Here is a 27,907-nt window from a genome sequence, read left to right on the forward strand (position 1 = left end):
AATTTCCAATCGAATGCACAATTTTCCGTATTAATTTTGTGGAGAAAAAAAGCGGAAAATAGATGGAAGAAACTGGTAAATTTGACTGAATAGATTTTTTTTCGCCCAAACAAACCCGACATTTTCTAGAAAACGACTCTTTTCTGTTGAAAACAAGACTGGTAGGTTGCTTACCCCTGGATTTCCAGCGAATAGGCGCTATCTGAAGCAACTGGTGGTTGCGTGCTCTTTTCCCACCTCGGTTCCAATGTATGGGTATTTTCGTGTCCATTCGGTGCTGGGGTGAGGGTTTGTTGCGAACGCACGATCTACCTGTGTACATTAGGAAAGGTACACCTGGAGTAAAGTTGTCAGTTTCGTGGATGTAACGCAACAATTCTGACGCATTTTCACGCACCCGCTGTTGGGCTCTGGCCAGCCTGGAAACTCCATACGGGTTCGAAACGTTTGCCGAATTGTTCGGTCGAACCACTGCGATCGGAAATCGTGAAATAGTTTGCCTTTTGGCACAGTTTTAAACGGTTGGTTGATTTTTTCATGGTTTGCTTGGACCCGTTTCAATTTTTATTCGTATGCTGAACCATGTTTGGATAAAGCCCGACACATCAAAACTTTTGTTGATAGTAAAGTGCTGCTGCTCAGTGCTGAGTGCTGTGTTCGATTCTGTGAATGGTCAATTGGCACACCTGTGTTGTGGACGTTCCTAATTAAGCAGCAGCCTAGCCAGTGCTTGCGGTGTGGACCTGTCGAGTTCGCTGGACCGTTCCAGTAGACGTGGCTTCACAAATTCTCTACGTGCGTCTCGTGTTGTATAGGAAATCGGGGTGTGCTACACGGACGGACAGACAGTTTGTTGTTTTTCGTGCAACGGGAAAAGTAAACCAAATCCTGCGCATAGTTTAATCCCCCAGCAAAGTGTGCAGAAGGATTCTCGTCGGAGCAAAGGATACACTGATTCAACCAGTTTCATTAAAACGTAGACGAGTGTGCATGCGTTACGACGCAGTGAGCGAATTTGTTATCGCGAATTAAATTTCGCCTGGCAAAAGGAAAAACCTGTTTTGTTTGGCCTCCTCAGAATCAAGTCTGTTGTTTGGTGGTTTTTCGACATTCCGGAACTGAAGTCGATGGTGCTGGAGATGTGTTAATTCCCTGCCCTTATGTAGCGTTTGAGGTGTGCTTCGCGTAAAAGTGTGCGAGTTGCGCGTGTGCTCCTCCAGGAACGTCGTGTATGTGTGTTTATTTTCTGTTTGCCGCTGCTGCCAGTGAGCTTTAGTTTGCAGCTCACTTTAACTCAGGTGAGACTCTTCGCTCATGATTTATATTTCGTTTGATTTTGCTTATAGAAAGCATCAACTTGGAAAACGGCAGTCAATTCCAAATGAGATGTAATTTGTGTGCAATGAAAACCATTAGGGCGCACATAAACCTTTAAAGAAATGTAAACAATCAACATCTGATTCGTCGAAATGAGAGATTCTCGTTCACCTGCTGAGACACATCAATATGGAGACTAAAAGCTGGCTCACGATGCTTCACGCTTCCTACGGTGGTTTACTTTGAAAATTCGTATCGAACCCAACTATACTCATTGCCTGTGTCATTTTTTTGTCCTTTGGCATGTCCCATCGGTTTGCCTTGACCTAGAATGTTTACGAATTGTTTGATCTTGAAAAATTGTTACGACTCTTCTCGACTCACCGTGTGAAAAAGCCACCTCACGAACCGCGCGGGCTTCGCGTTGTTGCACCTGCAATGTTACGCACATCCATGTGTATGTGTTCTCGGAACAGGTAGTTTTGTTCACAACCGATCATCAATATGATACCGGGTCGGAATGGTTGGTGGAAGACGGCGGTGACGACGCCGCATGGAAGCGACGCATCCGCGACAGGTACACGCAGGTATCTTTTATGATCGTCGCTTCAAGCCCCGCGCTGCATTGTGCGACTTTCTATCTCTTTCGATCCGTCCAGTTCCCGGATCGTCCGAATCGAGTCCGGCGGCAACAACCACAATAATGGCTGAAAAGAACGTGCTTTTCGGTAAAAATCACTGTCGGACGTTCGGCATTTGCCTTGTCGCGAATGGGAAGAGGATGAATAATTGAATGACCCATCGATACAACGGCAAAATTGTGGTTCCCTTGAGCATTGGCGCGACAGACCATGGCGTACACATTACGCCAAAAACCCAACAGCTAATGACTTCCGAGCTGCTTACTCGAAATTTGCCTAGGTTCTTGACCAAAAACGCAACCACGCCCGACCTGTCCGTTTATCATGGTGTGCGGTTTTGCGGACAGTTAATTTTGTGAATTTTCTATGGCATTTTAATGTTTAATGTCCTTAAACATTCGCCACGCTCCCTTTCAAAGCCGGCTCGGTTGTTACCGTACTTGGTGACGTTGGTTTCACGCTAATCCCCTTCCCGTTCCCGTAAGATCCATTCGAATCACCGTAAAACCCCTTATTGATCGCCAATGATTCAGCACTTACCATTTGATTTTCGTTTGGCCAATAGGTTTCAGTTTCTTCTCCATAGATATAGATTCATTATCGAAGCAATTGTTTATTGGATACATGTTTATCGAACATCCAAATATCGTACTATCAATAATAGGTGAACAATTCCATTCGCTCCGGTAAGATTATTTTAAAATAGACAAAAAGAAACATGTTTATTTGTTTTCAATTCCTATAAAATATTTGATCATTTCATCATGCTCTGGTTGATCTTGATTCCCTTTCGGTGTTGATCTCAAAAAAAATTGTTTTGTTTCTTTATCAAAATATTTCGCATGCTTTCAGGTTTCTGTTTTCGGACTTCTTAGACAAATACAAGAATCTGATCATTTCTAACTCATGTAAATTGTATTAGTTTTTCAATCATGGTATCGTTGTTGTATTGTGTTAGACGAGGCAATATTGTTTCCAACTTTTTCGTACACTCTCTTTTTGATCGTTTTTGTTTTCGAACGCGCTGGTTATACGTAGTTCATACGTAGATTTTCACATTCCTCAACCGCTGACAACTGCGTGTCACGCATTTTGGCGGTGCCAATTTACATCTTTCTTTCCACGCCGTTGCTGCCAGTGAACTCAATTTTCTCGAGATTAAGATAACCGCCACCATCGCCATCGGGAACCAACATGAGCGCGCCAGTGTCTTTTTAGCCAGACGCACACACGGCTCTTTTTCCCCCTCTTGTCTGTCCGAAGGGATAAAAGTGAAGTGAAATTCCTTTCGTTTGATAACATTGTGACCAGGCGTGTTCGTTCCCAGGATTTGACCCCACATTATAGAGAAGCCGAGTGGCGGGAAAGAGAAAAAAAGGTTCGCAGTTAGGTTCGATCCTCGTACGTGGGGAATCTTTGGTAGAGCTAATTCGGTTATGCTTGGACGTTATTGGGAATTTCTTTGCAAGTCTATTTGGTGGGAGCCTTGGGAGCATCGAATGAATCGTCTCTAGTGTGTCATCTAATCGTTTGGGTTTCTATCGGATGACACTATTTGCATATGGAAATGCCACAGCGACAGAGCATGAAAGAGGTAAAGATATTTTCCTTTTTTTTAAACCACGGCTTGTGCCTTAGTTGTCTACGCTCAACCCTTTTATGGAGGCACAAAAAAAAGGATTTGACAACCGACACAATATTCAATGAATCTGTGGGGTTAAAAGTATTACAATACATTGGCCAAAGGTCTTCAGATCTAATCGGGACAAAGTGTGACAATGGCGAAAGATGTTGTTATTATTTTGATCACATTTTTCTGTTCACCCCATTCGGGATTAAATCGAATGGATCGTCCTATAGATTCAAAACTTTTTTTGAGCAAATAATAATTTGTTGACCTACTTAAACCACAAATATTCTTCTCTTTTGGATTAATCTCACTCAATTAATTTTTTTTACCATAACTCTTAGTCGAATCGGTTTTGGAGGTATTTGTGCCCGTTGCTTGCATTACTAATGAGACGCATATTCGCTCTTCTTTGATCCGCTTTTTAACGGGATCGTTCGAAAATGGCGGTATCGAATTGAGTAATATATGTGGACGTTTGTTTTTGTTAGCCATGAAACAACAATATTGGTTTGGAGCGTTTGCATTTGGTCTAAGGTTTCGTTTCCCGCCATTGCAGTGTGAAAATTTTATAAATGCTTGTTTTGAAGAAGTCAAAATGGTACAAAAACGACGCCAACTTCGATTAAATAAAACACTGACGATCGTCGTCGGTCGTTCTTATCGATCGGTTTCGACGCAGCGTTTTTTTTTATGCTTCACTACTATTTTGGGTTCGTTTGGAGAAAGTTCGCGGGTGGAGGTTGCCATGGATACTGTTGAAAATGGGTGAAGAAAAAATAAACAACAAATGGAACGTCGGCTCTGGTGGGCGTGGGCTACGAAGGGGAAGGGATGTTGGTGGTTGGCGGGTTGTTTTGGTTTCAACAGGTGACAATATATAAACTGCCGAAAGCAAAGGGGGTCAGAGCGAGAAAGGTGCGTCAGGAATGCGCGAAAAGAAAGGCTAGTAGAAAAGTGGAAAAATAAATAGCAAGAGAAAGTGAGACGGAGATAGAGACAAATCAAATTGGGGGACACAACACAACTGACTTCCCATGCCTGTTGTTTGTTAGAGGGGTTGAATGTGGCCAGATATAGTGTGTGGTGGCCCCGTGACTCAGGGGTTAAATTTTCCCACAGTCCTCGTACTCGCCGATAGCCATTTCCACTTGAGCGCCTGTCGAGGTTTTTCCCTTTGGATAACGATGCTAAGAGAGATCCTTCTTCCGGTATCATTTAGAGATAAACCTGATAGGCTACAAGTTGGTAGTTTGTTGTGACTTTGAACCATTAAAATATAAAAGATATCTTTCAATAAATTAAAATTAAATCGCAAGAAATATGTTATTGCATTCAACACGATATGGTTAATTTTACAAGTACATAAAACAATCAAAAATTGCGTACAAAAAACGGTGTATACAAATTCTACTAATTTTTACATTTAATCTAGTTCAATTAGATTATCAATCATACCTTGTTGAGTGTCTCGTTCACATTCCCGTTTGTAGATAGCGTTATGCATCCGGTTCCAATTATGTTCAGCCCTTTAACGTCTCCGCCGCTTTAATCTGTTTCGGACATGCAAAGCACGGGGGGACCCTTGCGAACGTGGAAACTTAATCCAATTAATTGATGGCAATAAATCAAGTCCCTGCTAGTCGAACCAGGTCTCTTCGATGGTCTCACACCGCAAAACAAGAAACCACAGTTAGTGCCCTGGCCCACATTTAGTGACAAATTGAATTGGGGAAGGCTTGCAGCAGTTTTGGACCGTTCCGTGTGTGTACCGGATTGTAGGCATTGATCATCCGGCACGCAACAGGCTGAGCAACACCGGTCCCGCGATAGAAAAACAGGTGGAAAATGCCATTAGGAAATTAAGATTAAATACTTCGCAAACAAGTACTTCTTTTGGGTACGGTTTGAAAACGGGTTTTGATATTCTAATGATCGTTGGTATTGATTTAAAGGTGTCTATTGCTACTCGAACTTACTTATCTTCAACTGGGTATATTAATTTGCTACCACAATTTGAACTTGTAAACTTGTAAACTCTTTGAATAAATCATTCTCGTCTCCTGAGTTCTTCTAAAAATGATGTAATCCAGCACAACTAAACGCCACATCTTTGGTTTGCATTCGTTTATGAAATGTTCCACAGATGCTGTACACAAACATGTTATCATCGCATTAGTTTACCATTCGTATTGTCCATTTCATTTTCAACGGGACATGCTTTGACAATGATTTGACAGATTATTACACGTTGGATGGAAGTGAAGACGAATGAAGATGGATGAAGATGAAAAAAGATTTATTCTCGGTTCACATAAGCATACGCAGAGAGGACATGAGAATAGAATGTAATCCGCCTTGAGCCTCAAAGCGTTCCCCAAACTATTTGTTTGATTGTTTGTTTGTTCTGACAGCTAAAATAAGGTAAGCTAGGGTTATTATACACCTGAGGGGGCAAAACAGATCACCATGTTCAGTGTGATTAATTTGCTGATGAACGAACACGACTTCTAGCGCATAGAACTGGTACAAGGTAAACAATTTATTTATTTTTTCTTTCGCTTGCCTTGTTTCTTTGTCTTGTCGCGACGAAAGTTATAATTCGTTGAGTTATTAAAGGTTCGATAACTTTTTCAACAGAGGGTTTAAATTTTAAAATTATCATATTTTTGAATAATAATATCTCTAATTAATCCGTGATTTGCTATCAATAGATGCATTTCCAAGCTAAAATTTAGAGCAATCAATGGGCGATTTATTTCACAGTCTTATTACCTTATCCAAGAATAGAAAAAAGATTTTGTTTCAGTTGATTTAAAACTATCTTCGCTTAGTTTCTCTTCATGGTATGGAAATGTTGTTAGGTCAAGTGTATTTTTGACAATTTTTTCCCTGAAGGTCGCCCATCTTCTTTCCCGGAAAAAAAGTGGGGAAAATCCGAACCATGTGTTTGCTATCGGAATTAGTATCATATTAATAAAAAAGGGGAACGCGCTTCCCATCGATGCTGGCGGAATGCTGACCCAAGTCGTCTTCGCCCTTAGCATAAATACACATACACATTCCGCTGTCTGCGAGTGGAACAACCTGCCGTTTTGGCGAGACACCTGTTGACGTCGATGCCGTTGAAACTCTTCTGAAAGGACGGACGCGCGCGGTTGACAGCTGCGGAGGGGGGGAGAAAGGGAAGCAAGCGGTAGCGTATCCATTTCCTGGTGCTTTTAGCTTCCCGCACGCGAATAGGTTCCCTGTGTGTTTGTGTGATACCCCCGCGATCATCGTGGTCAATGAAGAGGCGATGCTCGATGGAGATTCCTTTTCGCGTATGCTCCCTCCCCCCGCCCCCTTCCATCCATCCCCCCTCGAAGGTTCAGTGATTTGGGGACACACGTCACGTCACCGAGGTGCGTTCAACTCACTTGCGCGCACCATTTTGAGACTTTCGAGTGAGAAACGGTGCTAATTGGGTGGAAGGTTTTGAATGAATTAAAGTTTTGCTAATGGCCGATTCGACGCCGGAGTGCTGTGTGGGTGAAGGCTATATGTTGGTGGTTTTGTGTCTCATCATTTCTCCTATGCTTTTAACAATTTTCAATGAGTTGTTTTAGTGACGAAAAATATGTACCTTGAAGATTTGCATGCAAATTCGGCTCGAAACACGTAATACCTGTGCGTGGAAGATGGAAAGCGAGGTCCGGTTGGAGAGTGGGTCGCTATGGTATTTGGACATTCCGAAACTCATCCTCTCGCGGACGGAAAACCCGTTTCTCGACCAAATCCTAATCCTAACGCGTGCGATGTCTCACGCTCACCGAGAATCGAAACCGAAGCATCGTCTCACTAGGGAAGATTATGACACGTGTATTCAGCTAGGTGCGCCCAAGGCTCATATTCGGGTTCCAGCGAGTTTCGCGTTCCAACGAGATCCGTACATTCCTTGCCGGTGCTTTTTTTGTTTCTTCCCCACACCGGTTTCTCCCCTGTCTTGTTCATCCCATCCCCGCCCCACGATGGAGAAAAGGAAGGAACGCCACGCGCGCGGGATGAGAAGTGACCGTTCACTCCCGGAACCGGTCTCACCGGAGTGTCCGGTTTTGATCGCGCGTTTGCCCAGAATCGTCCGGGGATGACGTTGTGCTGTGTGGCCATATTACATTCCACCAAGTATGATCGGCCACCATCCGGGTGGGTGCGTGTATGAGTGCGGCGCTGGCCACAACAGTGCTGTGACGCGGCGGTTTTTATACCACCCTGAAGCCGCCGATGATAGTGGAGGGGAAGGATGAAGTACACACACACACGGGAGGGGACGCTCGCATGATCTCTCCTTCCAAGCGCGGCTTCTCATCAACGAGGAGCTTCTTCCAGATATCCCCCATCCCGGGCCGTGCCGTGTTATTTATTCTTTCGGTCACTTCGCGGTGCTGTCAAGCGCAGATACATTCTTCCCGACCATTTTTGCCCTCTTGGTGAAGCATTGACGAGGAGGTTTTCTCTTTTCTTGAGGCTTTCCTCGCGAATCGACGAACGCGCTTCCAAAATGTTGTAGCTCCACTTTTATTAAGCCGCCGAGTGGTGGAGAAATGGCAGCGTTGCTTTCGTTGCTTTCGTTGCTTGCGCGGCGTTGAAGTCTTTTGTTTGGACGTTTTGATTTTGTGACTGCCTGCTGCACAGTTGTAATGCGCCAGAACAGAAGAGCAGACATTATGAGAAAAAAAAACAAAGGAGATAAAGCATTTAGAAATGCATGCATCTACATGCAGTTACATATGCATAAAATTCGGATATGTTTCCTTGCCTTTTATTTGTTTCTAAGATTGATAGAGATAAGCAATGATTTGTTGTAATTGATATAATAAATTTTACTTATTTAAATGATACGAAGGTAAAGTCAAGGAACCATAAAGCATAAAATACTCGTTAGATCAGCATTTAATTACCAAGCATCTTAAATATTCCTACCACATTCTTTCTTCAGCAAATCCACCTGCCTTTGGCCCACTGTGCATCGGTTGTCGGCTGAACCTGCCGCGCATCGTATGATCACATAATTTCTCCGGCCGCCTTTATCGGCACGCTATGTGTGTGTGTGTGTGGTGTTGTGGTGCTCGGCAAAGGGAGAAAGTTTCCTGCACTTTTTTTTTCTGAACCGCACATTGACGTGTGAGACGTGTCCTCGGTAGCATCGCGCACGCACACTAGAGGAGGGGACGGCCTTCTGCCGTTTTCGGCACTGCCTGGGGAGGAGGCACAGCAGAGGCCGATGGTGTGTTGGTCCAAACCAACCAAAGGCATTCGTCCAAGGGGTTTATGTTTTTCCGAGCCGGGGCATAATGGCTATCGCTCTTTTCTCTTCTCCACTCGAAGGGGAGCATCCGTGACTTCTCGGTCGGTTAATTTCTTTTTTTTTTTATTTTTATTCATTTGATAGGAGCTTTTTTCCTTCACCGATTGTGGGTATCGTCGCTTGACCTCCAGTTGGTGGGACAGTTTGGTTTCGGCGTCCTTACGGGCATCGTAGTCGGCCGTCACTGCTTTCTCTGGGTTTCTGATACGTTCGTCTTACTAACCAACGGCGAGTGTACCTTACCGTAATTCCTTTAGCTTCCCAGAATATGTAAAATTGTTACAGCTTGTATGTGTTTTATTTTAATGTTTGCACTTAAATGGCATGTGTGTTTTTTTCGATGAAGTCTTCTTTAGTTTTTCTGTTCCTCAACAGTCATTTTTGATTTTTTTATCAATCTATGAGTTCTGGAACCTTAAATTGGCTTTTTTTGGGAAAGTTTTCCTTGGCACAGTCGAAAGTACGATTTTTAACTGGTCAAGTATGTTTTTCTTTAATTATTTTAAATCCTTTTTGAAGTGCCTTTTGCTTAATTCCCCATCGCGGGCAAGAATTCTCCATTAAAAAGATCATTCTTATTAATGTTTTTTTTTCCTTTTCCCGATTCTCTTTCCAGTGATCCACGTCAAACTACAAGCAGTCAGGCTTATCTGTCAACATTTTTCCATCTAGAATGCGTGTGTGAATCAGTTTTACGGTTTCAATCATAGCAACCTGTTGCTAAATTTTATAGTTTTCAGTTTTCAGTTTTTTGGGTGCATTTGTTACGGGCAAAAAAAACCATTGCTGTGAGTTACATGTTTTACCCGCAGATTCAAACAAAAAACCAAGTAAAACAAAGTGTTCCCAGTACAGTGGAAATAGTTAAAAGTGATTAAGATTTGCTGGTAGTTTGCAAAAAAAAAACCAACCGCGTGTAAGGCGTGATTGAGAAGTGGTGTGAAGCAAGTTGACAACAACAAAAAAAAAAAAAAAACCTCAACCGACGAATACGAAACCACTTTGCGGGGCGAGTTGATCTTTCGGTTGGTGCGTCGAGTGCAGGAAGGGCCAAGAGTTGGAGACGCTCGCAGAACGCTCGCTTCGTAAGATCCAGCCGAGTGCGCCAGCAGTCAAAGATCGCGTTCCACGGCGCAGAACCTCGCGGGCGCGACGAAGATGTTGCTTCCGGGCCATGTGGTGGCGCTGCATGTGACGACGTGCGGCCAGAGCGGGGCCGGGCTCGGCTCGGACGAGAAGGAGGTCGTACTGCTGATTTACGTAATCATCGATGTGCAGTCAAATAATGTAAGTAAAAATTTCGGGCTTGTGGAAGGCACATACTAATCTTCTCCGGGATGTGTGTGTGTGTCCGTGTGTTGGGATGAAAATGTTTGGGGGCAAAGGAAAGGAACGGTAAAATAAATAAGCGAAGACCCCGGGGGTTACAGAAGGGGATTTTATCTACTTCTTGTTCTTCGCTCGTCCGCCACTCGGTGTTTGGACAGGTCGACACTGGAGATGCTTTACAACGCCACACGTACAGAGAATACCTTATGTGTGCACAACCTTGATGCGTCTTACAAAGTAATGGGCAATCTTCAAGCTACTAGCGGTGGTCCCTCTTCTCTCCAGTGGCTCACGCTCAAGAAGGTCCGGCCAAAGGCTGGTGGGCGCGCAAACGTTTGCCATTCTATATTTAATTCTCTCAGCCAATTTGTCGAGAAGCTTTTCGCGGCAGCAGAGTTGAGAAGCAAGTTGGACACTCCTTGAATCCAATTGAACGTTTCGTCAAACCGGGATCCTGTGAAGAAGGGGGTTTACCTGGTTTTTTTATTTATTGGATTTTACGTAGCACCTTTTTCGTATGTTTTCTTTCATTAAGGACAAACTCTCGAGGCATTCGGAGTGATGAAGTACAAGAAGCGAATGCTTTGGTGTGCTTCTAAATTCTAGGCTCTCAGTTTTGGCAGTCATTATTGTTTACAAATTTTGTTTGGTAGACATGCAAATCAAAAGTTTTAATAATTTAAATTATTTAAAAAAACAGGTGCCTTTAGAATAAATTCGGGACCATCATGAGTTATTTTTTTTTCTTGATAATTTGTAACTAGCATTGGGTCTCGTTAAAAATCAATTTCCAATTCAATTCATGAAACACGTTCCGAACGAAACGGCTAACATAATAATTATCTCACACTGTTCCTTAAATTTCTCCGGAAAGAAACTCCGTTGCCGTTCGTTCCTTTCCAATCGGGGCTAGACATTTATTTAGATCATCCGTTGATAACGTATTAAATGTCGGTTCGAAGTTGAAGCGGAAACCACGGTTCGATGTACAGTTTTAATTTTCCGAGCCAAAAAGGGGATCATTTATCCAAGTGATGGAAAAATCCCTTCGTAGTACTTTCAACGGGCGCGGGGGGGAATCTCGAAAGGGAGGAAACGAACCAGTTGGAAGCCAATTTTTGGCGATCCATTTTCGATCCGTATCTTTCCCCCCCAAAATTGCTTCTCATTGTCGCCTCACTCTAGTAGATATAAAAAAGAAGCCCGAATTGGAATAATCCCGCGAGCCCGGCGGAATGGCGAAAGCAGCTTCCCCGTTTATTTGATTTACTGCTTCGCTTTTCCCTTATTGTTTTCTTGTGGTCCTTCGGAAAAAAAACGGAGGAGGTGTCGAAAAACCAGGAGGAGCTGTTTGTTTGATCGGTGCCGCGCCGGATCATTATGCGATCGCGCGAAAAGATCATCGATGCGATAGTTGCATCGATGTATGTAAAAAAAGGAAAAAATAAAATCGTTCACTTTTGACCGATTCGATTGTTGTGTTTGTACAGTAAACGTGTTTTTTTTTCTCACTCCCCCCGAAGCTGTTTTCTTTATATTGACCAACATCTTAACCCAACCGACTTTGGCTTCGCTTGTGGCGAGCAGGTTTTCCATCGGTGTACTGTTGTACTCCTTTTTTTCCTTGCTCTCTTGCAAACTAGCCCAGCCTCTTTCATTGCACATGCGTCCTCCCGTACATGTGTTGCTACTGGTTAAAAAAAAAAATGAAACCCAGTTGGCTGCCCTCAGGGGGGAAAACACAACTCCTTTTCCCCCCCAGCCCCGAGGCACTGTGGAGGTCATTTAAAGTCATAAATTATTTTGATGAACCAGTGGGATTGAATTGTTATTTTTCACCGGGCGGTGGTTCCCTGGCACGCGTGTACCGTTTTTCCCCCCTTCTTCTTCTCGTGTATTAAGATCTTATGTTGTAAAGCGGGTTTAGGAGGAGCGGCAGATTAGGTTCGGTGATAAATGCTGCATTTCCCATCCGTATTTTTACCGATGGACGCTCTCTCAGCTCGATTGTTATCTATCGGGGAAGCGATCTCTCGGGGCAACTGCGCATCTTGTCCGCGGAGATTTAAATCAATTGTTCACCTCACTTAGGCGTACAAGATTACGGCCCGCCGCTAATCGCCAGCCGACATAATCGATTCGTTTATCGGTGTTTTTTTTTTTTAGGAAGAGTGTGCAGGAGGAGGTATCTGTGTAGAACCTTTGATCTTGGCGTGGGTTTCCCGGGTGGGAATGCGTCGTGGGGCGTTAAGGAGAACAGTTCGCTTAAGATAACTATTCGGACGGACCGTTATGTGGGTAATTGTTTGATAATGCGTCTGGTACTTAACGCACAATTGCGTGTAGGGAAACATTTTTTTTCTTCTTCTGAAAACGTAATATCTTCATCCAGCAGCAGAGTAATTATTTCTACTAATCTTTTTCACATTTAACATTTACTGTTGATTGGTTAATGTTTATTTAGTACTTTGAGCATGACTAAATGACTGCGGGATCATTTCTTGCGGCAAATTGTTATTGATGTGCTAGCTTCTCACTCGCGATTAATCTTTTTCCGTGGGAATATCGTCGGTATTTTTCTTTCTTTTGCACAAAATGCGGTAAAATTCAGCATAAATGAATTTCCAGACAAGGAATACAAATTGAAAAACAAGTTTTCTTATTAATCTTTTCTATAATTTTATGAATTAAGTGTTTTTTGCAATTCTTCTGAATATATTTAACTTCTCCATTCTTTTGAATAAGGTCACCACATCCTTGCGGGATTATCTTTTTTTTGATAAACTAATTTAGGGTTTAATTAAACAACTAAACTATGATCGTTGCGATAAGTGAAATTTATCTTATGTTTACTTTTATTTTTACTTCTAACTTTGACATATAAATAATTAATTCTTACGTCAATCTTTATTTAAGTAAATATAAGGAATGGAAATGTCGTAGAAAATAACCTTATTCGTTGGATTTCACATATTTTTATCTCAATACAAAACTAATCTTGGATTGGGTTTGATATTGTAAAATGCTCAAAAACTTATCGAGCAACCAAAAGTGGTATATTTTTAAACCAATGTATGTTACTTTATTAAAAAAAGGCGTTTTTGAGTTTTATAAAAACATGGATCATTAGTAGCCAATGATTGGGCTCAGCACACTTGAATCTTCAAAATTAATCGTAGGTTTATATTTTTAAAAAGTGTGCTTCAATTTTCGTCTGAACACATAAAACAAATATAGAACAATTGTACAACGAAAGAAACAACAAGCGTTTAAATCTTCACATCATATTTGGGCCAATTTAAAAACAAAATCGTTTTACCATTCACTTAGCAAATTATTTTGATGAAGCACCCCGTCACTCACACTCCGGACTAAATGTGCACCGAATGCACTTTTGCATCACACACGCACGCTTGGCATAAAGAAGAACCAAGGCAACCATTGTGCTACCGCCGACGACTGTCGTGCCCATCTGAATAATGCATTACATATCCGATTTTCGATTTCCGTTTGGCTTTCGTACGAATAGCAAAAGGGTCACGACGGTCCGAGCAGTGTTCAGAGCGCAGTCGGGGGAAAAACCAAACCCGCGTGGTTCTTTCTTATCGCCCGAAGTAATCGAACTAGATCGATCGGCGAAGGGGTCATATCCGCATCCGCTTTCCGAGCGGTGCAGCACAACAAAGGGAGAATGCTTTAAAAGCAGGAAATAACATAGTTCTCTTCGGGAAAGAATGGTTAGCGCCTAGAACCCATTGATAAACGGAAGAAAAATGTCGTCTACCGCTTGTTTGAAGATAAGAAACGTATGGGGATAGTTTTCAGGTCGATCGTCTGCGATCGTTCTGCTTCCGTTCTAGATTGTTGTCGATAAAAAGGCCGACAATGCGAAGAATCACGTAACGCGCGCGCCATATACCCGTCCGTTCAAGTTTGTTGCGTCATGTAAAATGCATGAGCACCGATCGTAAGTCCGTCGTCGTGGTCCAGGTCGGGGACTATGGTTGACCCTTGCCGTTGGACGGTCCGTTTTTTGTTCCGAATCGTTGTCGCTTCAAAAGGCACTAACCACGGATCACGGATGGCTCGGGGCTTAGGGTCACCATGACCACCTTTTTCTTTCTGAAGATGTCTTGTGCGGTAGCTTTACTCGTAATCGAGAGAGTTGAGTTAGTTGCCTTTGTTTTGGCGAATAAATTTTTGATTTAAAAGCTTTTAGTACAATTTAGTACAATTGAATTTCATTGCCTTAGTTTTTATTTTTTCTAAAGTTTAAAAAATGCATCGTTTGATCAGATGATAACCCTTTTTTCCGTTCGTTGGAAATGTAACCGTACGAGTGCGTTCAGCTTGCATCTTATAGTGGGTTTTACAAGAAGAAGTGCATAAAGTCCGTTGTCGGTTTAACACGTTGCGTACCGCGTCACCCAAATATGGGTGACAGCAGTTTTAGTACAACAAAGTTTTTGACCCATAAATAAATGAAAATGCAACATAAAAATTATTATAATATTTTATATAAATTTTTTGGGAGGCTAAGTTTTTGCTTGGCCTTCGAAAACAATCGGTTTAACAAATATTATAAACAAATTATAATTTCAAAAATTGTACTAAAAAGTGTGCTAAAACGCTTGGTACGCAACGTGTTAAGTCTTGACGACGACGACCGTAGGGGCTTTTTTTGGTCAAAGACCGCAACAGAAAACCGCCGGTTTTCTTCGGTGCGACGAGGCGCGAGCCTTTAGGAGCTGAAGACACTTTCGAGCGAAAAGGAAATTACCGTTTGACACAAAGGTCAAATAAGTATCGGGCCTGTTCTACTGGTACTGGCCAGTACTTCAAGCGCGTCAAGACCGGCGCCCCGTGAATGTCCAAGTGGAGGAAAAGGAAATAAAAAGGCAAAACTTACGCGAAAACACATCCATAATGAACCGACCCCGGGGGAGAAGAACGCGTCGAGTACTCTTAAATATATGGTGATTTATGTTGCGCCCGGTTCGTGGTTCTTGGTGCACTCGAACCCGGCCACGGACTCGGGCGTTTTTCTGCTGGTATTGGGTTTTTCTTTCTTTTGGAGACCTGCGAAGTCCTCCAGTCGTTGGAGTTAAGTACGTTCTACACGCATGACCGGTTTTTGTTGGGTTTAGAACATTGATTTAACACGTTGACTGCCACGCGTTTTTGGCATACTTTTTTAGTACAATCTTTTTTAATAAAATGTGTTTATAACATTTATTAAACTGACGGTTTTCGTAGGCCAAGCAAAGAATTAGCTTCCCAATGAATCTGTTTTTAATATTACTATAGTTTTTATGTTGCATTTTCATTTGTTTATGGGTCAAAAACTTTTTAGAACTATTTGCTGTTGTCACCCACTTTTGGTTGACGTGGCATACAACGTGTAAATTGCGTTAAATTGTAACAAAGGATGTACGGTTCAAATTGCCTGATAAGCGTAACGTCTATTTTAAACAGAGCATTGTGGGAAGTTAGCGTAAAAGGAGCGTAAATAAGTTTTGATCTTTCAGTTCGTAAATATAAAAAGTATATTAGGGATAAACAACAAAGTTATAAGATGTTACAAATTCACAGCAGAGCCACTTACATAACAATAAAAGTAAGGTGTTAAGAATAAAAGATGAATCAAAACATTCAAAAAATGTTTTAAATAATAAGATGTTGTACGTGACACTGATTTATTTCTACGACTTTGACCTAAAATTTAAATCGAGTCAAATTGCTGTTGATTGGGTGATACCAAGGAGAGAGTTGATTAGGCTTTTTCACGAAATAATGTAATGGCGATTTAGAGATTACTTTTCACAACTTATCACCATCATCTTTGCTATCATCGCACATCCAGTGCACGCGTTCTGGTTTTAGTGCGATAAAAATTATGAGCAAAAATTAAAACGCCATAATGACTACTTCCTCCGTTTGACATCACCTTGCGCTTTCTGCCTTTTTTCCCGAGGCAAGACCAGGCCGGACTTTTGTTCGGTGCTTTATGGCGGTGAAGATGTGCCCACACCGAGGCCATTTGCGCAGCTCCTCCAACGTCGTATCAAAACCGTGAACCGCGCCGCTTATCTAAGTGAGCAGCGAATATATATGAAAAAGAAAACTGCTCGTTGAATAACGGATGATGAAACGATTTTCGGCGCTCGTCGTCGTTGTCGGCGGTGGCTGGAAGTTGATAAGCAGCACCACCTCTCAGGTGCAGCAGCGTCCCGTTGCCATCTTGGCATGGCATAGACATTTCGTTGAAGTGTGGCTTATCTTATCGTGTGGATACTGTCCGATACTACTACCTGCTTACAGGCGATCTCAGGTGTACTTTCAGTAGGAAAAAATTACTTAGCGACGACCAACTCACAGAGGAGAGGTATATGCATCAAAAGTCAAATCCAATAATCCATCAAGTGCGCTGGATGAGCAGCGTATGCCATCAAAGGTGTAATGGACCTGGTAGAGTCGGAAGGTGGTGTTTAATGTATGATAGAGATCTCTTTTTGGATGTTGGACGCTAGTGACTTGTGATGAATAGGGGTTTTTTTTTCACGTGCCACAAGTTTATCTCCTAATGAATTGGAAGAGTCAAGCATTATCCGATTGAAGAAGAATGAAAAAACGGAATAATCAACTGAAATATAAGTAAGGATAGGTCTAGTTTGCTCACTAGCCTGGATTAAAATGCATTATTTACATTATTTCTTAACACTACCAAGGTGCAGTGAGACAGAAATGAAGAAATCATAATGCTCTTCCCTATGTCATTTTAATGATGCTACAGAGATCAACAGATCGTTCTTTGACATGGGTTACAATGATGGATCGTTGTTTTTCTCTTAGCTCCATATTTATGTTTCACAAAATCAGTTGGCCTTTGGTCCGGTTCTGCCTATTTGCCGAACTGTTTACGTTTCAACTACCCAAACAAATGGCTTGGTTAAGGTTAAGGTCTCCCCAGCGGGGAGTCACTTTTCGAACCCAAGGCTGGGGAAAACCGTTCCTATTTACGCTTCAGCTAAGCGAGAAGAGAAAGATTGTTTTGTTAAGGCATAGTGCGCACACCTTACGGGGGAAATTGTACCAAATGGAACAGTTTGTTTTTTAATCCGGCAAAAGGTAAGGCATCTCCTAATTGCTCGTTCCGGGCCCCCGAAACCTAGCCCAAAGGAAGCGGCTGCACATTACGGATTTGAGCATTTAACAACAACGTTTGCCTCGTGTGCGGGGGAGGAGTGGGGAGAAGCCGCCGGGTCACAGGAAGCACGACGTAAAACATAAAAGACCCCAATTAGTGTCGGGAAGGCGAGCAACGCCCCGTAACTAGCTCTCGAGTTTGTTCCGTTCTAGGAGACACCCAGAATGTGTGTTCTCCACACAGAACGAGAACCGGAACAACATGGATTGCGAATATTTGTTTCCGGACCAGACAGACAATATCCGCGGGCAGGTATTTTCTTCCTGAAACTAATTCTAATGGCTTTGTGCTATATCTGGGAAGATAGCGCACGTTTCCGGTTTGGTAGAGTTCAGTTACTATCGCCTATCGTGGTCTGATTCTGAATTCAACCAAGGGTTATTTGAGAGGCGTGTGGGATATGTGAACTTTTACTAACTCTTATCTGTGTCCTCTCCTTGCCTTTACCTTTTTTCGGGTAGACTTCTTCCAGGAGTTTGGGTCGTAAGCAACACAAATTTCACGACAGTAATTAATCTCTGCCGGCGAGCAATCAACACAGACTTCTCTCTCTAATTTCGAGTAATTTCGAGTTCTTTCATGATGTAGCCATGTCGTCTTTTTCGGTAAACCAAACCCTTTGCCAGGCATGTCGTGCCTCAGAGTGTGCGTACGGTTGAAGCGCCTGCCGCTAATGATATCATACTATAGGCCGATGGTGTGCGAGAAACCGGTGCAACTTTTAACTCGAAGTTGCTTCCTGTGGTCTCAGATCCAGCTCTCCGCTATGTTGAAGTGTGGAGAACCATCGCCGGGCATCTGGAGTCGACAGCGGGGCCACGGCTACAAATAGCGCAAACTGGTAATTACGTGCCGCCGGAGACTTCCCGAACAACGCTGCTGCGTGTTGTCCGGTCAGTCCGGGACAGACGTAGAAGAAGATTGCGACAGCCGTGTGTTCTTCAAGACAGTTAAGAGTTGCCGGCTCTATATTCCTGTTTCTGGATTTGGATATCTTTGTAGCATAATTACCGGGAGTTGAAGGTCTGATGACGGCCTGAATGTTGCATGAGATATGGGAGATGTTACACCAGGTGATGATGTGTATGCAAACGGAGAAGTTGTTGATAGAGAAACCTGCCAGATTTTATGGCGGTTTGCAAAAACCACAGCTAGAGCATACAAAGATGTCTACTGTTGTGAGGCTACCGTAGTTCCCCGCCACACCGCTGGTTGGTTGATCACCAGCTTCTTGATCTTTTCCCCCTCTCTCCTGGACGGGCAAACCAAGCCTCTGAGATGAGCCGCTCCCGGTTGTTGCACTTGATGATGGACCGGAGTGAAATTGGAAGCAAGCAAAACACACCTCGCTATTGATGTCAACGAGTTGCTGTACGAAGTGGCTGTAGTTAAAACACGCTGTACGTTTAATCTGCGCGCGTACTCTTGTCGGAGTGGAAGGCAAAAGGTAAAAAGCTAGACTTTCACTGGCCCCGACGGTTCCAAAGGATGCTCTCTTTTGCCCGCAGGGGTTGGAGTTCAGCCCATTTTCAGGCCACCGCAAGAGTACCGTTGTTAATCGCTTAACCTAATTGGACCTCGGATGGGTTTTAATGTGTTTGACGAATCTCTTTCCCCCCTCTTTGGACGTTAACGCTCGGAAGAAGCACTACTGTGCGTTAGGTAAACATATTTAATCAAATGCATTTCGATCGTCCGCTTTCGATAAGGAACTCTAACTTGTTTTTCTTCATAGCGCACAACAACATTGGCACATCATTTCAATCCCCGCGCGCACGAAGTCCGTCGCTTTGATTGGTTGTTTGGAAAGGAAATTGAGTTTTTGATTCCAAATTTAATAGTTAATCGACGCAAACGGTGATTGATCGGTGGGAAATATTGATTTTTGGGTTTTTGTTGTGTGAGAATGCTTCTCGGGAGAAGAGGAGCTTTGTTTGTTAGGGGCATTTGTTTACGTCTTCTGTGATGCGCTTTTAATTACTTTTAGTTTTAAATTAATTTCGTGTGCCCCTTTTTTTTTTTTTAATTGCGGATGACTAACATCCGGCGACAGAGCACTTTTTCGCGGTGTTTGTGTGTGTGGTGTTTTTATATTCTTGTTTAGTATACAGTTGCCGAATTGTGCAGCACCGACTAAAGGCAATAACCCGCTGCTGCTTCTTCAGCATATTCAGAGCTTGCCACGTGCGGTTGCTCCAAAAGTTCGTTCGTTCTTCCAATGACCTTGTCTAATGGCGCTGTAGCTCCGCGAGACGGTCGTGACCATCTTCAAGAGTCCTCTCCTCTCCTTAGCCTGTCTGTGTGAGGGTCGGTTTTTTGGCACATTGCGACATTATTCTGGCTTTTTTGAAGGTCGGGATTGGGGGAACTCCGTCTGGGTTTCGATTTTCTTCGGCTGGCTGCCCGTGAAATGCTAATCATGCTAATGGAAAATAGTTAGTTCTCGTTTCCTTCGACTCCGCGCTCCATCGACATCAGTTTCATCTTCGTTACGAGAAGCTTTTCGCAAAAACGCAACGTTCCGGACATTTAGAAGGCTCTCGGACAAGCTCGGTTTAAAAATACGTCTCGGCGCTTTTGATAGATAAAGTGCAGTGCGACTGATTTGCAAAACGATCAAGTAAAGTCGTTCCGAGCAAGAACCAAAAACAAAAAAAAACGGGGAGGCACACAAGGACACTTCATTAAATTGCAATTAATCCTTTGCTCCTGTGTGCGCCGGCGTGTGCGCAGGTACCTGTTTACCATAAGAGACCGGACCTCGCGCGGTCCTGGTCGGTCTAGTCGTTTTTACAGCGAAAACTCCAGTGCCCGAGGCGTCTAGACTGGGGGAGAAGTTGGTGGTGCCGTCGTCGACGGGTGTTCAACATTTGGAAACCGTAAATGATGCAAAATTATCCACGGTACCCCCGAAATTACCCCGTGCGGACGTTTCGCCGACGTCTGCCCTTGCAACTGGGCTGCTTCTGATTACCATACCAAGTGTGGACCTTCCTGACGTATGTGCAGAGTGCGACTCTTCGTCGCTCCTACCCGTCATGCGGACGTCGTTAGTCGAAGCGCGTCGGCCTTTTTAATAATGTCGGGAATAGTGTTTAGCTACGCTTCATTCAAGTGTGGACGCGCGTCGGAAATGGGCAAACCGTTTAAAGGACATTCCAAGTAATAATTTTGCGAACCGAACCGCTTTTTTGGGTTGGAACTTATTTCGTCCTCGACTCTTTAGAGTTGGCAGGTTCGAGTGCATCAAATCTAATGAGTTGCAAAAATGTCTTTTGGTGCATAAAACAGCCATTTGTACTTGAACTTGTAAGAAGGGGCCATTACTTTGATGCAGTTCGTCTTTATGTTTTCCAGATGCGACTTACCTAAGATTTAGCGAAACATTTTGGAAGTTATTTTTTTTCCTTATCCTTCTTCTCCATTCTGAAGAAAATGCCGCGAAGTAAGCGCCCAACGAATCATTTTCGGTTCGGTGATTAATTTTGGTACAATTAAAGCCCCTATTGTGTGGAAACGCGCCCGGGAGGGCAGGACTCGGTTGGATTCACTTTCGCCAGTGGTGCTTCATTATGATTCGTCTTACATTAACAGTATATATATTTTTTTATCATCGGTATTCCCATCTTTAAAGCCACAGCTTCGTGTGTCTTCACCGTTGTTGCATTGAAGGAATGTTTGGGTAATTTTTCCCACCTGTTCGGTTGCTGGAAATCGAAGAAGAGTTGCTTCGGATGAGGGTGAGAGTGAATGGAGTTTTTTTTGTATCGATCCGTGGAAGATGCTCTTGCTATCCTAGGACCGTAAGGAGGAGGTGGTGATGAGGCAGAGGCGCAAATCGATTCCCCAGCTTTACCCATCATAACGTCAACATCGTCCAGCGTTCGAGCTTCGTTGGATGTTTTCCTCGGCTATCGCGTGAGCCAAGCGAGGTTGTGGTTTAGACGGAGTTCTGTAGTTGGGTATGGGTTTGTAATGTTTGATTGAAGGCATTCCTTCAGCGCACTTTTCTTTCTTCCCCCCCGGCTACTTATGTATTTTCCCCTCCCTTCCCTGCAGTTGTTGTAGGTGCGATCGATTCGATCGAGGTTGAATGACAGAAAGAGTTATTGATGACGATGGCGCGATCCTCTCCGGGGTTGTTTTCCTCCGTTTGTTGGGCGTTTAGGTTAGTTTTTGTGTCAGTCGTGGCTCCACACCATATCCATCCCTCCTTCACGCATACGAGCCCCAACTCTCGAGGGTGCTTATTTTAGCGAATCAAAAGCTTATTTTGCGGTGAGAACGAGTGAGGTAGGTTAACTAGCCCTTACACGCCTTAAATACGTATCGATTGGTGTTGTTTTTTGTTTGTGGTTTTCTGTTGGTTTGTTAGTGTTGGAAGCATTGTTTTGCTGCTCGAATGTCTGTATGTTTTTGCTTTCCTCGCATCCATATTTCAACGGAAGGGCTCCAAGGTTTCCTTCGGTCTGCCTTGGGAGAACGATCCCCCCCCCCACCGCCAACGTCTTAAAATTCCACCAGCGTGGGAAGGAAGAGTTCTAGAAAACGCCAACCGATGTTTGTTGGCCGCCTCTTTTTTCTCTCTTTCTCTCTTCGCATTACGATCTGGGTCATCTAACTTCGCCATACCTCGATTACAAAAGTACAAATCGGTAGTGAAATCGGGCTGATGTTAGTACACCGTGCCACGATGCACCAGCAAAAAATGCAGTTTGCTGCAACAACTCCTTAGAATGGTAGCAACTTTAGTCTTTGTTACGAACGGCGAATGTATGCCGGTTCGTGGGGTTTGAAAATAGAAGTAAACAGTTAACGCTTTTGCCAAGCGTTTCTGCAGCTCAGACCTTGAAGTTTTGAAGAGTAATACCATTTACTTCCACCATTTGCTGCAAACGCGAGCAGATTTTTTAGCTTTTCTGTAGTTTATTTACGATTTGATAAGTTTTAAACATAATGTTCTTACACTAAACCGTGGTAACCGAATATTTTTAGATATTAGTCACATCCTTTATAGATAGTTTTATCAGTTTCTAATTATGAAGTTTATGAGAAATCTATTAAATGTTATGCGTTTTTAACAATAAAAGTCCTTTGTACGTGCACAAATAACTGGATTCGTTCGTTAAGAATTTATTCTACGTTGATAAAACAAAAAAGCTGCATCTTTTCATTCAAATCATATCAAAACAAATTGCGTTTTGTTCATGAAATCACCAAAAAATCAAAACTAGTACTACACCTAAGTGACATTTATAAGCACCATAAGTTAAGAAAATAAAGCAATTGAACAATTGCCAAATGTAAGAATAGCATAGGATAAAACAGTAGTTAGTCAATGAAACAAATAAGTAAGGTGTGACTGTATTGATATTTTATTGAGATGATCAACTAATAATAGATGCTACTAACATAACAATGATGATTTCAATGTTTGATAAAAGCTTTTAAATCCTTTACGATTTACTGCTTGTGTGCTATTTTTACCTTTGTTTTACAAATTTTTGCTATTTTTACCTTTGTTTGAACACATTTTTGCTATTTTTACCTATGTTTTGTTTGAAATGTCTTCTGTCTGGTGTTCGACTTTTGACAGGTGGAAAGCCGTTTTTGCTACCTGCCAAATGGCATTGCTGCTGTCACCTACAGCTTTGCGTGTCGTGGTAATTAATTTGTTGTTATAATAATATTACTCTGATGAAACCCCGGGGTGGGGAAGCGGTCCACACGCACAACAAGTAGCCCGGCAGCGAACTCGGTTACATCGGATGCCTGCCACCATCAGCGGCGGAATCAGCATACACATATGCGTCGGCCACGCGATCGGCTGGTTTCCTCTTGCACCGCAGGCCATATTACGCGGCGACGGACGATACGCAAAAGCGCCAAATGCGAGAAAATTCAATATTGGCATTTCCGTTTCACATTTCTTTTTAGCCGATTTTCGTTTTCCACCGTGAGGTGTCTGTGTGTGGTTGGTTGGCAAGCGATGGTGTCTAGGTTTTCTTTCCTATTTCCGGGGCCTGTGGGTCCACAGCTGGCCGAGGGGATCGGGTTGGGTGGGTCGGGGGAACCGATTTTCCTCAGCGATTTTACACACTTTGTGCGGTTGCATAAAGCGAAATCGAGCAACAGCAGCTGCGTGCAGAGATAATAGTTGTGTAGTGCAACGGTTGGATAATGTCGGTTGGGGATCGATTCGTTCATTTATCGTACCGAGTTTTGTTTGTCTTAATAGTTTTAGCCAATGAATCATTTCGATACACCTGGTCTAATTAAAAATAGGCCAATGTTTATTCGTTAGATAGCGAAACTAACGAAACTCATGAAGAGTTAAACGTTGAACGATCGTCTATAATGAAACGATCATCTTTGGTACATAATTTCACTATTTTGTTTTAGTCGAAATCAGAATTTTTAATTAATTTTCCCCAACAGTTGAACTAAATAAGAGAACCAACGTTCTAGTTTTATTAATTGGACTTTTTTTTTAAAGAAAACAATATGATTCGAAGGCGTTGCAAATATAAGAAGAACTTGGAAATAAAATGAACTAGAGAATATTTGTTAGTTGTGGCAGTCAGACAGAAACACATAAACAGACACATAAACAGATACTTTTAACAACACTAACAACACATAAGGTAAAAGGCGTTTTAACACGTTGACTGCCAAGCGTTTTTAGAACACTTCTTTAGTACAATACTTATTTTAATAAAATTTGTTTAAAACATTTGTTAAACTTACGGTTTCCGAAGGCAAAGCAGAGACTTAGCTTCCAAAAGAACTTGTTTTTAATATTTCTATAGTTTTTATGTTGCATTTTCATTTATTTATGGGGCAACAACTTTTTGGAACTAATTACTTTTTGTACTAATACTCACTTTTGGGTGACATATGACAGTCAACGTGTTAAACGATTGCAACTTTCACCTAACAGCAACTGGCAAACACTCATTTCGCTCATGTGAAACCCAATTTAACTTGTCGAAACGCGAAATAAACAAACAATTTTATTTCATAGCAATGAAATTTATTTGACACTTACTCAACTGACAGCTGTAAAAGGGGAATCAAAAGTATAAAATTATTTAAAATTATCGTTAAACGAAATAAACACGCGTCGTTTTATGCGATTTAAGTTCACTTTTGATTCACAACGCTAAATGAGTGTTATTATTAATTTTAGAGATTAAATAGTACAGCTCATTAACAATTCTGCATAGTTTATTTACCGGCTCATCATTGTCGGTTGACAGTTAGCGTTAATTTGTTGTGAGTCGTGTAAACGCATGATGAGTTTGGAAACGTTCAGTCCACTGAAATCAAGATGAATGAAAGTTTCTGTTGAATGAAAGTTGCTGTCATCTATCTGCACCTTAACATAACTTTCAATAATCGCTGTAGCTGCGTGTCTTAATTGAAGCTTACTTTTATTTAATTTTAGACATTTTGACGTTTAAATCATTTTTTGCTCGAATGCATCGTCAAGACAATCATAGGTTGAATTAAAAAAATAGTATGATCATTTTTTATCCCCATCCGCTACTGGTTAGATATGAAAACCCTACAGCGTCTTGAGACACATTCCCTGTATGTTTCTCCGTCCAATCGGATGTTGCCGCCCATCATCGTCCGATTGATGAAATTATCGCGAATGCCCCTCGCCAATCACAGTGAAAGCTCAAATGCACCGCGCAATGCTACTCTGTGTCTGTGTGCAACCGGCGCGCGATGTTCGTTTAGCGCATTCTAGCCTTGCGCATGCAATGTTCTTCTAGGAGTGCGCATGGTACGCTCACGTGCGCGTCTCCGCGATCGCCACTCACACACCACCACACCGTCGACGTGTGGCCGGCCACCATTGCAATGCAATATTCCGGTGCGCAAGGTTAGAGTTGGGCGGAGATTTGAATGATCGCGTGCGCAACGAACCGCCGGAAAAACCACCGATCGAACGAACCGCACTATCGCTAATTAGTAGTTTGGAAAAACTACCTTTTTAAATCGCGGGCGTTGATGCTTTTTCAAACACTTGTTTTGGTGTATTTACAGTTTTTAAAGTGCAGCTTTGTTCTTTAGTTACTCTAATTATTATTTGAGATGGTTAATGTTTTTACTTGTTCGAATCTTTTATCGTTTTATTTCAACGAAGAACGCACAGTTGAAGATCGCTGCTTCCACACGAGGATGCCTTCAAGATTTAACCTTTATACCCCTTGAGCAGCGCGTATTAGCGTTCCCTGGCAGTGTGTTCTGTTCGTGGCGTCATCATTAGCCAGCGCTTCAGTCCATCATTAGTGCGCTTCAGTAAGTAATCAGAGGTTCGCATTTCTACCCCGATGCACTGCGGAGTAGAACCCAAGAGGCCACAGCAAACGCTCGCGTGTTTCCAACCATTCCGACCTTCCGACCCCAAATTAATTCTACCGGGGATTATCCCGTCCTTCTTGCACACCCCCCGGCTACCGGTGGAAGTGGTGGTTGCACATTCACATTTTGCACATTGATTTATTGCGTCTGTTTTGTGATGGGCGATTGTTGGCGATGGCGAAGTAATTTTCCACCGTTTCGATGTTCCCAAACGACGCTTTATACTTGATTCCACCGGACTGTGGGACGAGATTATGAGAAAAGGCGTATGCAATATCAAATCGCTAAGATTTTGAAACTTTTCTCACAAACACACAAAATAAAATTTGAAATTTTTTCAATAATAATTGTTCTAAAATTAGTTCTTAAAAACACTTGGCAGTCATAGGGTGAAAAATAAAACGGAATTAACACGTTGACTGCCAAGCGTTTTTAGCACACTTTTTTAGAACATTTTTTTTAAATAAAATTTGCTTAAAACATTTATTAAACCAACGATTTTTGAAGGCTAAGCAAAAACTTAGCTTCTCAAAGAATGGACATAAAATATTACTATAATTTTTATGTTGCATTTTCATTTATTTATGGATAAAAAACTTTTTAGAACTTTTTAGAACTATCACCCACTTTTGGGTGATATGGCAGTCAACGTGTTAAGCAGTCTCATAATCTAAGGAAAATGAAAATGCATCCAATTTCACGAGGACAACAGTCCCTCCCAAACAAAGTAAAGCTTGTGAGCATAATTAATGTTTTGGTTTGTGAAATATGCTCCATTGAACGGTGGGTCGATTTTTCACGGCAATGTGTGTGTGTGCCATTGCATACCCAAACACGGTGTTTAATGAATATAGGGACGGCATCGATTAGCGAAATGCAATCGGAGAGCCGGTCACGGCAGCGCTCTCTCGGTCGCGTTTTCTTCTTGCTTGGTGCGATTGATTGCTTTGAAAGCGATTTCGCGGTTGATGCAATTTTTTCCACCCTTTCCTTGGAAGCCCATTTTCCTCCTTCCTTTGCACCACCACCTGCTGCCCTTCGCTCGTACTGTTGTGCTGTGGCTCATAATTGCCCCGTTTTCTCAGCCCCGTGCGGTGGATGCAGCTGGACGCGAATGCACGCCACCCGAGAAGGAAAACAAATGTGAAAACGAAAAATATCGTCACTTCTGCTGCCACTTGCCCACTCTGCGTGCCTCTTTTGGTAGTAATTTTTGTTTACAGTGAATTAAAAAAAACAGTCAAATTTTCATGGAAAAAGCGATTTCGGTTGCAATCGATGAGACAGGCTCTTGGATTTTGGAAATGCTCCTCGACGCCGATGCCTTTTCCTTTCGAGCCGATGCTGTGTTGTGCAATGCACCATTTTTTGGCACAGTAAAATTAACTGGCATCGATCTCCGCCAGCAGCAACCGCCACCACCTTCCTCCCATTTGCGGGAAAACCCCCCTCCCTCCGTGTTTTGGTTTGGATTATATTGATCCCGCTTCTCTCACTCTTGCTTTCTAAAATCCGCGAATTGTGTTGTGGCACAAGGAGGAGGGGGGGCTTTGTTGGAAAAGCAACCAGAGAATGATGGTCGATTTTCCCGTTGGCGCGACGTGTTACGGACGGTGTCCAATTTTCTTACCGTTTCCACCGTTTTATGGTGCAGCTGGTGGATTTCAATCGGTCGTTTTAGCTCGGACGAAATCCGATCGGAAGAAGAATTTGAAGGGTAGCGGAGGGGAGGGATTTTTATATTGTAATACCCCAAATTGAGATTAATCGAGGACAACTTTCTCATTTGCAAGCTTAGCCAAATAAGTCGAAAATTTTGGTTTTAGCGATTTGGGGTTTCATTTTTATTGACGTTTCGCTTCCGTTAAATCAGTGATCTTTTCGACGAGATATTAACCGATTGTTGTGCGATGTGTTGGTTCTGATAGCCAGATAGAGTTGGTTATGGTAGTAAGAAAATTTTGTATAAAGTGTTGTTTGAAAATATGAAATTTATAAACCGAAAGATTTTTATTGTAGTCAAATGGTCTGGTAGATTGCCTATAAAACATCGCAATTGATTGCTA

The 27,907-nt window shown here is 42.5% G+C and overlaps 1 protein-coding gene across 2 annotated transcripts in view; it reads left to right on the forward strand.

The window, feature by feature from the left end:
- The first annotated feature begins 374 nt into the window (after positions 1 to 374).
- The window catches only part of LOC131261135 (RNA-binding protein fusilli), a 78,731-nt gene continuing 51,198 nt past the window's right edge, over positions 375 to 27,907 (forward strand). For both annotated transcript variants that reach the window (XM_058263061.1, XM_058263060.1), the window contains exons 1-2: positions 375 to 521; positions 9,666 to 10,219. In XM_058263061.1, coding sequence (XP_058119044.1) covers positions 10,091 to 10,219 — 129 coding nt within the window. In that variant the 5' untranslated portion in view covers positions 375 to 521; positions 9,666 to 10,090. The remainder of the gene's footprint in view (positions 522 to 9,665; positions 10,220 to 27,907) is intronic.

Source organism: Anopheles coustani, chromosome 3 (assembly GCF_943734705.1).
Source record: "Anopheles coustani chromosome 3, idAnoCousDA_361_x.2, whole genome shotgun sequence".
NCBI classification, from domain to species: Eukaryota; Metazoa; Arthropoda; class Insecta; order Diptera; family Culicidae; genus Anopheles; species Anopheles coustani.